General features: G+C 41.8%; 1 protein-coding gene across 3 annotated transcripts in view; it reads left to right on the forward strand.

Moving 5' to 3' along the window:
* The window catches only part of heatr5b (HEAT repeat containing 5B), a 71,397-nt gene that overhangs the window by 15,339 nt on the left and 42,516 nt on the right, over nucleotides 1–13,542 (forward strand). For all 3 annotated transcript variants that reach the window (XM_080531648.1, XM_080531650.1, XM_080531649.1), the window contains exon 12: nucleotides 2,863–2,962. In XM_080531648.1, the coding sequence (XP_080387774.1) occupies nucleotides 2,863–2,962 (100 nt within the window). The remainder of the gene's footprint in view (nucleotides 1–2,862; nucleotides 2,963–13,542) is intronic.

Raw genomic sequence — 13,542 nt, forward strand, 5'->3', positions numbered from 1 at the left:
GACCATTCATTCATTCACACCAGGGTTTCCGTTAACCGGTAATTACCAGTCTTTGTCCGGTAAAATTTGTTGAAGTCCGACAAATTTAAAACTCGTCGGTCATAATGTCCGGTGAAAATAATTCCCTCTAAGCACAATTTGAATACAATTCGCTAAAGTTCACATTCTGATTCCTTCTATTTTAAAAAAGACGAATATATAGGCTATATATTTCTTTTATTATGATATGATTTGACGCCGGCATGATGATGACTCCTAATGTGTAGGCTAGCCTATGCGAAACAGCGGTAATAGTCAGATGCCACATGGGATTAATGCCAGATGGGATTACAGCCTAACCAGTCTATTACCGCTAAACCCAGTAGCCCATTCGGCGATAACCCGGCCCATCTGGCAACCCTGCCAACCCGGCCACCATAATAATACGCAAACGTTGCAGCTCAAAGTGCACCATAGCGAGCGATTAAATTAATGTAAACATGGCAAGACAAAGTAAGCTTAACAATGACTTCATGAAACCAAGCAACAATGAGTCTGAGGAGAAGTCTGACTGAAGAGATGGAGGTAGTGGCTCCTCCAGTCAAGAAGTCTCGAGGGTTCAGAGTTGAATGGAAAGAACATTTCCCCTGGCTGCGTTTAGATGAGGAAGGAACATTTTTCTGCTCACCGTGCGAAAAATCGGGGAGGAATAACAGATTCACGAGAGGAGCAACAAATATGAGAATGTCGGCTCTCACTGATCACAGTCGGTGCAGTGAGCACATATCGGCGGTCAGTTTGAGGCAACAGCAAACCGCTATGAAAGGCCACTGTGAGCAGGCTAATGCAACGGCTAACAATAAGCTGCACTCTCAGCTACAAGTTGCATTTCACATGGCAAAAAATGGCATCGCATGTCATCAGTATGTGGGACTGACTGAGCTACTGAAAGCAGTTAAGGCTCCAGATTTTGTCTTGAGTGAGGGCATTTACCGCCACAGCGACTCCGTTGATGACATGGAAAGGGCACTGGAAGACGTTGTGATGGATCAGCTGGATGAAAAGCTAAAGGGGAGTGACTTCATTGGAATTATCATTGATGAGACAGTAAATATCACCGTGGACAAGAAGCTGATTATATACGTGAAGTTGGAAATAAAAGGAAGAGTTGAGACATGTTTTCTGGGCAATTATGATGTGCACTCCGGGACCGCACAGTGTATATTTGACAAAGTGGTGGAGGTGTGGAGCTGTCCCGCGTCATTGGCCTGGGCTCGGATGGGGCCAGTGTAATGATGGGGAAGCGTGCTGGAGTTGGTGCTCTTCTGAAGAAACAGAGTGCGTTTTCCATTCAGTTGCACTGTGGTGCCCACCGAGTTGCGCTGGCCGCGCTAGATGCTGCAAAGGCTGTTGACCAGGTAGGAGCCTACAAGCGCACAACTGCTTCTGTGTACTCCTTTTACAAGCACTCAGCCAGCAGCGTTCAGCTGGGCATAGCGCGCATGCGAATCATGTTATATTATTATATATTATATAGCTCGCATCTAGGGGTGTAACGGATCACCTAACTCACGGATCGGATCGTGTCACGGTTTTTGAGTCACGGATCGGATCATTTTTCGGATCAACACAAAACATTTTTGTTTTTATAAAAACTGCTTTTTCCTTGAATTCTGTAAAAACACCACTTTTACTATGTGACAAAAACCAACAACATTCAAGATGTCAAAACTGGTAATATATATATATATATATATATATACATATATATACATATATAATATATATATATAACATATTCTACACTCAAACATTACATAATTATACTGAAATACACTCAATTTAAATGATAGGAGAGAGGGAGGAGGCGCCTGGTTGCAGCAGTGAGTCACTGGGCTCTTTAAAGCAGATGAATAAACATGTTTTATGCCACTTTTAACTAAATAATAAAGTGAACCCTTATTTTGAACATGGTATGAAAAAAATGCCTACATTATCAGAAGTTGTCGAGCTACCTTTTTCGTGCCTCCCGTCATAGTTGACAGAGAAGCCAAAGTGCTCCAATACATGGGATTTAAATGACGAGGAGGCATTTCGAGTTCTTCTCCGCCGAACAACGTAACATGACACACTTGGGCCGCGTTCGTAAATTCGCTTTGAGAGCGCCGGAGCGCACACTGGGTCCGACGTCATAAAGGGACCAAGTACTTTGATTGGACAAGAGGCGTTCCTTGAACGCTGATCAGATTCCAGAGCGGATTTACGAACGCAGCCTTGTTGTTGTGGATTTCCAGCTTCACGTGTAGTGAGCAAACAACGGATTCTTTTTCTTTCGCATTATCAACCTATCATTGCGCTTTAGAGTACAACAAAGCCCGCAACTGTCGCGTCTATCTTTTCATGGCAACTCTACATTGTGATTTACAAGAGATATTAAGTAAGATATTAAGTAATATTATTACTTGTTAACATTTTGCAATTGATCCGCGGTACACATGCGTTCCGAACCGTGGAGGGCGATCCGAACGGATCACGGAATTTCCGTGATCCGTTACACCCCTACTCGCATCTAATCGTATCGGATGAGAAATAGACATTAAATGGCATATATAGGCTACACAACAGTAATCACCGCGACAAACAGCTATATTATATTTTAATATGATGACCGGAATATCTCACGTTTGTCCGGTAAATCGAAATCTTCCCGGACACTTTTTTTCTAACGGAAACCCTGACGCACAATCACGCTCACTCTCACTCACACACGCACACACGCACACACACACGCACACACACACACACTCACACACTCACACTCACAAGATACTACTTTTTGTTACTACGACCCCTGATCACGTGATAATCTCCCCTCTCTCCCAGCGATGCGTAGCTTCGTGGCCCACTGTCCTGAGCTGCTGACAGAGGACGTGATCCGGAGGCTGATGACCCCTATCGAGTGTGCCATGACTATGATGTCTCAGTGAGTATGAGTTAGAAATTAAGGAGATAACGTTACTGGTAATTAATTAAGCGTTATGGAAGGAGAAGCCGTGGTATATCGTGGATATCGGCACAGCTAGCGGGGTGGTTAGGCACGACGATGATAAAAAAAATGACTACATTTTGTGAAGTACGGTAACAGACAAGGATAGTTACCGTGTTTTTTTTATTTTATTTTTTTGTAAACATATTTTATTGGCATTTTGGCAGTCCTCACAAATCAATATTCACAAATATTGAATATCAAATTCACAGCCAACAACAAAATAAAATAAAAATAAAAATAAAAATAAAATAAAATAATGAAAAGAAAGAAAAGAAAGAGAGAGAGAATGGTAGATGCAGAAAGGAAAGAGATAGAAGCAAGGGGAAGTATTACTTTAGGGTCTTATAGATCATTGCTCTGCATAACAACCTGGCTATTCAACAGCAAGTGTGGTTTTTTCACTGCAATGCAATATGGAAATAATCATTCTGGGGAAAGGGAGGTCAGATTCTTAACATAAGTGAGAAGGGGCCGCCAGTGACTATAAAACCTGTCTGTCGAACCCCGTATAGAGAACTTGATTTTTTCTAATTCCAAAAGAGACATTGTATCGCGTAGCCATGAAGTTGGTGATGGGGGTGGCGTGCTCTTCCATAGTAGAAGTATTCTCCGACGGGCTATCAGAGAGGTAAATGAGATCACATTTGCTTGCTTTACTGACATTCTTTTGCCTTCTTCAGGTATACCAAATATAGCAATCTGTGGGGACGGTTCTATTACATGTCCCAGCACTTCCGAAATTACTTTGAAATAAGATTTCCAGTACTCCTCCAGCTTCGGGCACGACCAGAACATACAGTATGAGTGAGGTTACAAGGAGACTGGGAGCACCTATCACATGTGTCTACTACATTCGGGTATATCTTGGCGAGTCTAGATTTACTGTAGTGTGCTCTATGAACTATTTTGAATTGTATTAGTTGGAATTGTGCACAGGATGAACAAGATTTTATTTCCCTCAATGCCTCAGTCCACTGGTCATCAGATATGGTAATGCCAAGTTCTGATTCCCATTCTGTCTTAATCCTCATCAGAGCCGGGGGTGTATCCGGGGCTAGGAGGTCATATAAGAGTGAAATGTGTTGCCGTGTCATTTTTGCCACAGGTGAGAGTTTGTCAATTCCCGAAGAGGGAGGAGCATCCGGAAATGAGGATGTATTTGACTTAACGAAGTGCCGAATTTGAAAGTACCTGAATAGGTCCGATTGCTGTAGGTTGAAGGCAGTACACAGCTGAGCGAAGCTGGAGAATATGCCATCCTTGTAGAGATTGCTGATCGTGCTAAGACCTTGTCTGTCCCAAAGAGAGAATCTGCCATCGATCCTAGCAGGTTTGAACAGCTCATTATTGCATATTGGGGTATTAAGGGGAAGCGTATTCCAGCCAAGGTGCTGTTTGATTTGTTGCCAGATCCTCAAAGTAGATATGACTATCGGATTATTTGTGTGTTGCTTGGGCTTCAGTCTTTTGGCATGGCATACCAAAGCTTTTAGGGAGGAAGAATAGCATGAATGTGATTCCATTTGGCACCACTGAGTTTCGGGCTAGAAGGCCCAGTGTATAATTTTGTGCATATTGGCTGCCCAATAGTAACATTGCAAATTTGGTAAACCCAACCCGCCCTCCGATCTGCTCCTCTGTAATAAGGGTTTTTGAAGCCTTGGAGTTTTATTGCCCCATATAAAGGATGACAATACACCATCAATGTTACGGAAGAAGGATTTGGGGAGGAAAAGAGGCAAACATTGAAATAGGTACAAATATCGTGGAACAATATTCATTTTGATACACTGCGTTCTCCCTACGAGTGTTAGCTGTAAGCTATTCCACTTTTGCAGATCTTCTTTGACTTTTGTTGTTAGTGCAGAGAAATTGTTTTTGACTAGTAATGATATACTTTGAGAGATGTTGATTCCTAAATATTTAAATAAAGTGTTCTCCGAAGCCAATTTATTTTAGGGTAAAGAATAAATAGTCCCATTCTACCCGATCAAAGGCCTTTTCGGCATCTAAGGAGATGACACCTTCTGGAACAGTCATTGAGGTTGGAGAAAAGATTATATTAAGAAGCCGTCGCACATTTGTAAAAGAGTGACGATTTTTGATGAACCCTGTTTGGTCCTCTGATATGACACTGGGTAGAACAGTTTCAAGTCTGCATGCTAAAGCTTTGGCAAGTATTTTAAGATCCACATTCAGGAGGGATATGGGGCGGTATGATGAGCATATATCTGGGTTTTTTCCTGCTTTAGGTATTAGAGATATGGAAGCTTGTTTGAGAGTGGCAATGTGCCTTGTTGCAGAGATTCCTTAAACATCTCCAACAAGAGAGGAGCGAGTAGCTTTGAACATTTTTTGAAAAATTCTACAGAGAAGCCATCGGGCCCTGGAGACTTTCCGCTGTGCATTAGTGTAATGGCTTTGGTTATCTCAGATATACTTAGTGGAGACTCCAGGTCGTTTCTATTCTCAGTTGATAGGTTTGGTAAATGTTTATTTGAAAAGAAATGTTGCACTACAGTGTCGTTACTTGGTGATTCTGATTCATAGAGTTGGGAGTAAAAGGACTTGATGGTGTCATTGATCCCAGAAGGGTCAGTAGTTATTTGACCTAAGGCGTTTTCTATTTGAGGAATTTGCTGCGAGGTTAACCTACCCTTCAGTTGATGTGCAAGGAGACGCCCTGCCTTCTCTCTGTGTTCATATAGTGTGGCACGTGTTCTGAGTAATAGTTTCTCTGCTTCTTTTGTTGATAAAACATGTCAATTTTTTCTTTGTACAATTCTGCAGTCGGAGCCAATGCATAACGTTCATCAAGATCAGAAGAGCAGCTCTTGTTTTCGTTCTTTCCTTGTCTTGTTAGTATGTGCTGAGTAAGAAATGATCCTGCCTCTAAGGACTGCCTTAAGAGTCTCCCAGAGCAAACTGGGGCTAACATCGTCGGTTTGGTTGGTTTCTAGGAACACCTCTATAGATTGAGTAATACAGGTGCAAAAATTTGAGTCTGATAAAAGTGTGGAGTCAAATCTCCAAGGACGGAATTCTTTGGGTTGGGACTTGATATCAAATTCCAAGGTTAAAGGAGAGTGATCTGAGTTCACCCTTGCCAGGTATTCAGTAGAGGCTACCGAAGGGAGAAGCGCTTTATCTATAAAAAAAAAATAATCTATGCGAGAATAAGACTTATGGACATGCGAGAAAAAGGAAAAATGTTTATCTGTTGGGTGTAGAGATCGCCAAAGGTCAATATAGCCATATTGGTTCATAAATTGTGATAACGTCTGAGCCACTTTAGAGGGGCTTGTGGTTTTGGGGTTTGATTTATCCAAGATGGGGTTTATTACAGTATTTATATCACCACCAAGTATCAAAGAATGAGAGTGTAATTTGGGTATTGAAGAAAGGAGTTTCTTCATGAAATCGTCATCATCATAGTTAGGGGCATATACATTTACTAACACCACTGGCTTCTGACACAGGATGCCTACCACAATTACATAGCGCCCATTACTATCACAGATAACTTCATCATGTTTAAAAGGAATATTTTTCTTAATCAATATCGCTGCTCCTCTTGTTCTAGTATTACACTTTGAGTGAAAGATTGAGCTTATCCAAGGTCGGCTTAATCGTTGATGATCAATAGTGCGTAAATGAGTCTCTTGTAGGAAAATAATGTCAGCTTTAAGGTCTTTTAGGTGGGAAAATATCCTTGCTCTTTTTACAGGCCCATTGACCCCCCCCACGTTCCAGGAAATCATTTGAACTGCACGTCCCGTGCCCTTACTTACATTATTGCTAGCCATAGACAACTGCCAATGAAAAGGGCTACCTGTAGGCGAAATCATTTTTCTGTTTTTTACATGTGCTTAAACTACAGATTGTAAGCTTTCAAATGATGCATCATACATTGAAATTGGAAACAAATTGAAGACGACATGAGTATTTGAAAGTTGCTACACCTGAAATCACTAAGCAGAGAAAATGCCTTTCAAAGATGTTGTTTTTTTCTCACCTTCACACAGCCAGGTAATGGGCGGTAACACTGTCTGGTTAACCCCACCCTCAACCACTCAGCTGTCAATATGTGACATGACGTCATCGAACTGCGAAACGGGCGCAAAGTGCAAAGGCTTAAAATGTGCGTTTTTGCAAAAAAAAATAATAATAATCTGATTTCGTTTTTTTTTCACCAGACACAAGTTAAGGTTTTGAACTACCCACTCGTTATTTTTTCGAGCAGTTTTACGATAGTTAAATACGTGTACTTAGTCAACAAAATAAGCTTATTTTTCACCGGATTTCTCCCGGGAGATTCTGCCTTGTGGGAGGGGAGGAACTGGATCCAGGTTGTTTCTCATTGGCCGATCGATTTGGTTACGCGAAGAGTCAGGAAGTAGAGTGCTGCTTTGAGAAGAGCAGAGAAGCAGCGCGCTGGTTTGTTTACTCCACTAAGACTCGTAAGGTAAGATCTATTATGAGCCAGATCTATTTATGTACATAGCGAATTTGTTAGTTAAGGTAGTTACTAGTTGAAACCAGTGTGTTCGTGTATTTAGACATTTCTTTATTATTACCCACTAGCAACTAACTGAAAGCACATTGTTCCTGGCTGGTTCCATTGTTGTTAGCATTCTAGCATTGTAGCTCGGAAATGTCTGTCTAAGTTGAAAGTACGGTTAGTATGTCTACGTTGTAAAAGTTGTAAGACTCATGTTCAGTGTGTAATACTGGAATACTGTAACATGTCAAGTGTAATAGATTACAGAAATGTTAAAAGTTTAAAAACATGTGTTCCTTTGTTTGTTATGAACGAGATAGCCGCTAGCCGCTAACACTACTCTGAATACTAGCCTAGTGACTAGGTAATTATCATTGTCATGTATTAGGCTAGCTATTTTATGAACATGGTATGGTAGTATTTTATGAACATGGAGTGCCAGTAACTGTAGGCAATATTTTAATGTACTATCTTCCTTTTGTTGCAGCTTTGATGCCCTCCACACCACCAGACCTGTCTCTCTCCACAGTGTTATAGTACCTGTCTCTCTCCACAGTGTTATAGTACCTGTCTCTCTCCACAGTGTTACAATACCTGTCTCTACCTGTCTCTCTACCTGTCTCTCTCCTCTCAGCTCTTTAAACACAGAGTACCTGTCTCTCTCCACAGATATATACACACACACACACACACACACACATACACACACACATTTGACATGCTGGAAACAGTTTGTTACGTAATGCTGAGCCAACAACCAGTTCTGCCACACACAGGATGTTATTCGCACAAAAGTGGGTTGATCAATACTCAGGAGGGGGAAGCCGAGCGGGTGTCCACAGTGGTTCTCAGGTGCAAACACGCCGTTCCCGAAGAATATTCCATTCAAGAGGGAAATGAGACGGAGCCAGCTTCTCGGATCTCCCGATGAAACGTAGGTGTCAGCATGGCGGCTCCGGTCTGCCAAACTGCTCCGGTAAGCTCTCTCCTGGACTTGGAAGTCCGACCACTGTTGCTCGTTCAGGGGCTGCACCCAGTCAGAGAAGTCCTCTCGAGTCTCCCTGCTGCCCAACAGGTGTTCTGGGGTTGGGTCGGAGGGACGCCATTGCTGGCGGTAGACTCTTCCACTTTGGAGTGCATGTTTGAAGGCAACTTTGATTGTTGAAACCCGACACATTGTCCAAAGTAATCGCCACAATATCATTCTGCACTTTACTGCATTTACGGCGGCAGTTACGACGGGTGTGCGCTTAGATGTTTAGAATGGTGCGCTCCGGCAGAGGAGCTACACACACACACACACACACACACACACACACACACACACACACACACACACACACACACACACACACACACACACACACACACACACACACACACACACACACACACACACACACACACACACACACACACACACACACACACACACACACACACACACACACACACACACACACACACACACACACACACACACACACACACACACACACACACACACACACACACACACACACACACACACACACACACACACACACACACACACACACACACACACACACACACACACACACACACACACACACACACACACACACACACACACACACACACACACACACACACACACACACACACACACACACACACACACACACACACACACACACACACACACACACACACACACACACACACACACACACACACACACACACACACACACACACACACACACACACACACACACACACACACACACACACACACACACACACACACACACACACACACACACACACACACACACACACACACACACACACACACACACACACACACACACACACACACACACACACACACACGGATTAGACACTGACTGTTCTGTCGAAGATGTGACAGCAGCAGTGAAACCAGACAGACCCATGGTGTGTGTTATACCTGAGGACATGGTGTATGTTATACCTGAGGACATGGTGTGTGTTATACCTGAGGAGGGACATGGTGTGTGTTATACCTGAGGACATGGTGTGTGTTATACCTGAGGACCTTGCATGCTTACCTGTGTATAGTCTGTTGTATGTTGCACTATAAGGCTGGACATTGACTACTGAGCACTACACTATTTCCAGCACAAGACATCAGCAAATTACTCTTAATGCCTCCATAATAATAAGCTGGCTAATTAGCTACAGTAATAACATTGCTAGGTGATAATGTTAGCAATATCTAGCTAAGTACTGTAAAGTTCTCTTTGAAAAGTCTATCTGACCCAGTGACTAACATCTGTAGTTGTTCTGCTGTAGTGTGACTACCATCACTTATACTTATCACTTTATTACTTATTATTGTGACTATGTACCTTGTTGAAGAACCAAAGCGAAATATTTGTATTCTTGTGTACTGTAAAATAAATTCAGATTCTGATTGAAGACTTTTTGTATCATTAAAAGACTAACAATAACAGTTACAACAACCATAAATAATAATAAGCTGGGTAATTAGCTTAGGTAATACCTTGCTAGGTAATAATGTTATAGCTGTATAACTATAGCTGTCTGACCCAGTGACCAGTATTGACAGCTGATAGCTGTCAATCTAGAGGGGGAGTGGTTGGGGGTGGGGTTGACCAGCTATTGTTACCGCCCATTACCTGCCTGTGTGAAGGTGTGAAAAAGTACGAAATCTTTGAAGGCCGTTTCCTCAGGATTTAGTTTTCAGGGTTAACAAGTTTCAAATACTCATGTTGTCTTACATTTTTTCCCGATGTCTATGTATGACACATCATTTGAAAGCTTACAATCTGTAGTTTAAGCATATGTAAAAAACAGAAAAATGACTTTGCCCCCTCCTTGATCATTCCACCAGATCGCGTCACATATGTCAGTGTTACTCACTGGGTCAGATAGCTACAGCTAACATTATTACCTAGCAAGGTATTACCTAAGCTAATTAGCCAGCTTATCATTATGGAGGCTTTATGGTTGTTGTAACTATTATTCTTTTAATGAAAGAAAAAAGTATTGAATCAGAATCAGAATTTATTTTACAGTACACAATAATACAACTCTTTGGCTGTGGTTCTTCAACATTAGCTTTGCAGCAAGGTACATAATCACAACAATACCATCATCACAATAATCACAAGTAAATAAGTAAAGTAAGTAATGAATTAAAGTAAATGTGCTGTGGAGTCTGGTGGGCATGTGGTGTCTTTTGCCTCATCTGAACAGAATTCTCTGATCAAAAAGATACTTCTGTCTGGCCAGATCCGGGGGGCTTGACATCAAAGCTGAAACACAAAAATAAACACAGTTAGCTAGCTGTACACGGTATCAACAACACCACCTATAAGAACATGTGCTATGCGATTGTTTTAGAAAGTATTACGCAATACCACACAACTTACTAGCTAATGCTAGCTAGCTAACACGGCTAGCCCAACCCAAGTAACAAAAGACAAACAGTTAACTAACTGTACACAGTAGCAACAACACAACTTATAAGAACAGCATAATGTGCTACTAACTATGCGATTGTTTTAGAAAGTCTTTAAAAGGCAATACGTACTAGCTAATGTTCGCTAGCTACCGCGGCTAGCCCAACACAAACAAACAAAGGACTGTAGGCTACTTACATGTGGTATGTTGATCCCGTGAAATCCGTATGTTGTCCTAGTAAAGTTTCATTTCTTGGGGACTTTCTTTGTGCCTTCAGTCATTACTGAACAATTGATGAGCTAAACACAACAGTGTTCATTCTAAACAGTGTTCATTCTAAGCAGAACACATTCTCAAAACAAACACGGCTTCCTTTGTCCCTCCCCCGAGAGCTCAACAGCCAATCACACCCAAGTAGGGCTGGGTATCGCCACTGATTTCCCAAAACGATTCGATTCCGATTCACAGCTCCCGATTCGATTCGATTCACGATTCGATTCGATTCGATTCGATTCCGATTCCATCTAGTTACAATATACATTTTTTGCTTGAATATGAAAGAGATTCTCCGAACTAATGCTATAAATGTTTCAAGGAACCCTATAACATGTAGCATTGTTAAACACATCAATGAATTGACTCCAAAGCAGTTACCGTATTTTCCGGACTATAAGTCGCGGTTTTTTTCATACTTTGGCTGGTCCTGCGACTTATAGTCAGGTGCGACTTATATATCAATAATTCATAATCTCTGACTGACATGAACTGACATACGGTAATCTCTGACTGACATGAACCAAGGAGTAACTTCCGCTAGCGCCTCATACACGATAGAATAGCCATTATACTTGACAATGTGGACATTAAACACGACAATGTGGACATTAAACATGATGTTATGGACCTTATACACAATGTTATGGACGTTATAAACGATATTAAAGTCATTTATTCCTTCCAGAGACTGTTCTATGTTGCTAAGTTACCCCCGCGAGGCTATTTTGCTACTTCCGCTAGCGCCACATACGCGATAGAATAGCCATTATACTCGACAATGTGGACATTAAACACGACAATGTGGACATTAAACATGATATTATGGACCTTATACACGATATTATGAACGTTATACACGATATTAAAGTCATTTATTACCTTTCAGAGGCTGTTCAATGTTGCATTGTTTGTAGGCCGCCCTTCATCCTAACTACTTCCGTTTTTCACCAAGCTATCTTTGTCATGGCCTTATACACGATAAATAGTCGTTACACTCGACAATGTGGACATTAAGCACTATATTATGAACGTTATACACGCTATTATGAACGTTATACACGATATTAAAGTCATTTATTACCTTTCAGAGGCTGTTCCATCCTGTTTGCTTGCTCCCGCGACGCCATTTTGCTAACCTTCGTTAGCAACGCGCTAGCTAGCCCTGGCTTTACACTCGATAATTTAAGTATTTCTAACCTTTCAGAAGTTTTAACGTGAATTATGTCCTTCCTGGGCTTACAAATCCTCTCATGTCTCTTCACAGTGCCAGACTAGAGTCAAGCTCAACAGGGTCTTCTTTCCCCGCTGATTCCGCCAAGCCCGTTCCCTTGAACCATGCGACTTATAGTCCAGTGCGACTTATATGTGGTTTTTTCCTCTTCATGACCCATTTTTGGCCTGCTGCGACTTATACTCGGGTGCGACTTATAGTCCGGAAAATACGGTACATGAATGTACTTTTTATTTACATATGACTTTGCTTTTGTCCAGCTCATCTCTAACGTCACATTTTTTAAATCCAAAATGCACCCAGACATCTGACTTTAAGCCTGGTGGTGACTTGAGTGTCCCTGCCATCGCCATGTTTTTAGATTTTAGTGTTGAGACCTCACGTTGCGTGAGATATGATAAATTATTGTAGCGCGAGATCTGGCCACGAGATCTCGTTGCGGGTTGAAGCTGCAAGCAAAAAAAAAAAAAAGGTCGATCTCGGGATTTATGAATCGATAATCGCTCATTTTAATGAAGATCGATTCAGAATCGGGAAATCGATTTTTTGAACCCAGCCCTACACCCAAGTGTGATGCTCGTGTTATTTGAGCTACAAGCATGACAAACAAGCCTATTTTGTTGCTAGATTACACTACACTGTTTACATCATATTGTGACACATATGATAAACAGTTGTTTAAACCTGACATATGGAATAGACCCCAACGTACTTGTACCCAAGCAATTGAGGAGAAAAGGAAAAGAGGGGGAAAAGAGAGAAAGAAGAAGAAAGAGAGAAAATAATAATAAAGAGAACACAACAAAAACAACAGCAACAAAAAGATGGGGCCCCCACCCACTTCCTTGCCCACCCCCCCACCCATCCTCCCCCCTATATCCACTCCCCCAATCGGAGTGAACTGCAGGTGTATACTCCTTGACTTCAGGAAAAACATAACTAGGCGCTCTACTCTTCTGTCTCCTAACGGTGGAGAGAGTCTAAGAGCATTCAAATTAACAAGCTTAAGGTTACAATCATGAACTACTGGGAACTACAGTAACACAAACCCTTG

Source organism: Nansenia antarctica (genome assembly GCF_963989245.1).
Source record: "Nansenia antarctica genome assembly, chromosome: 1".
NCBI classification, from domain to species: domain Eukaryota; kingdom Metazoa; phylum Chordata; class Actinopteri; order Argentiniformes; family Microstomatidae; genus Nansenia; species Nansenia antarctica.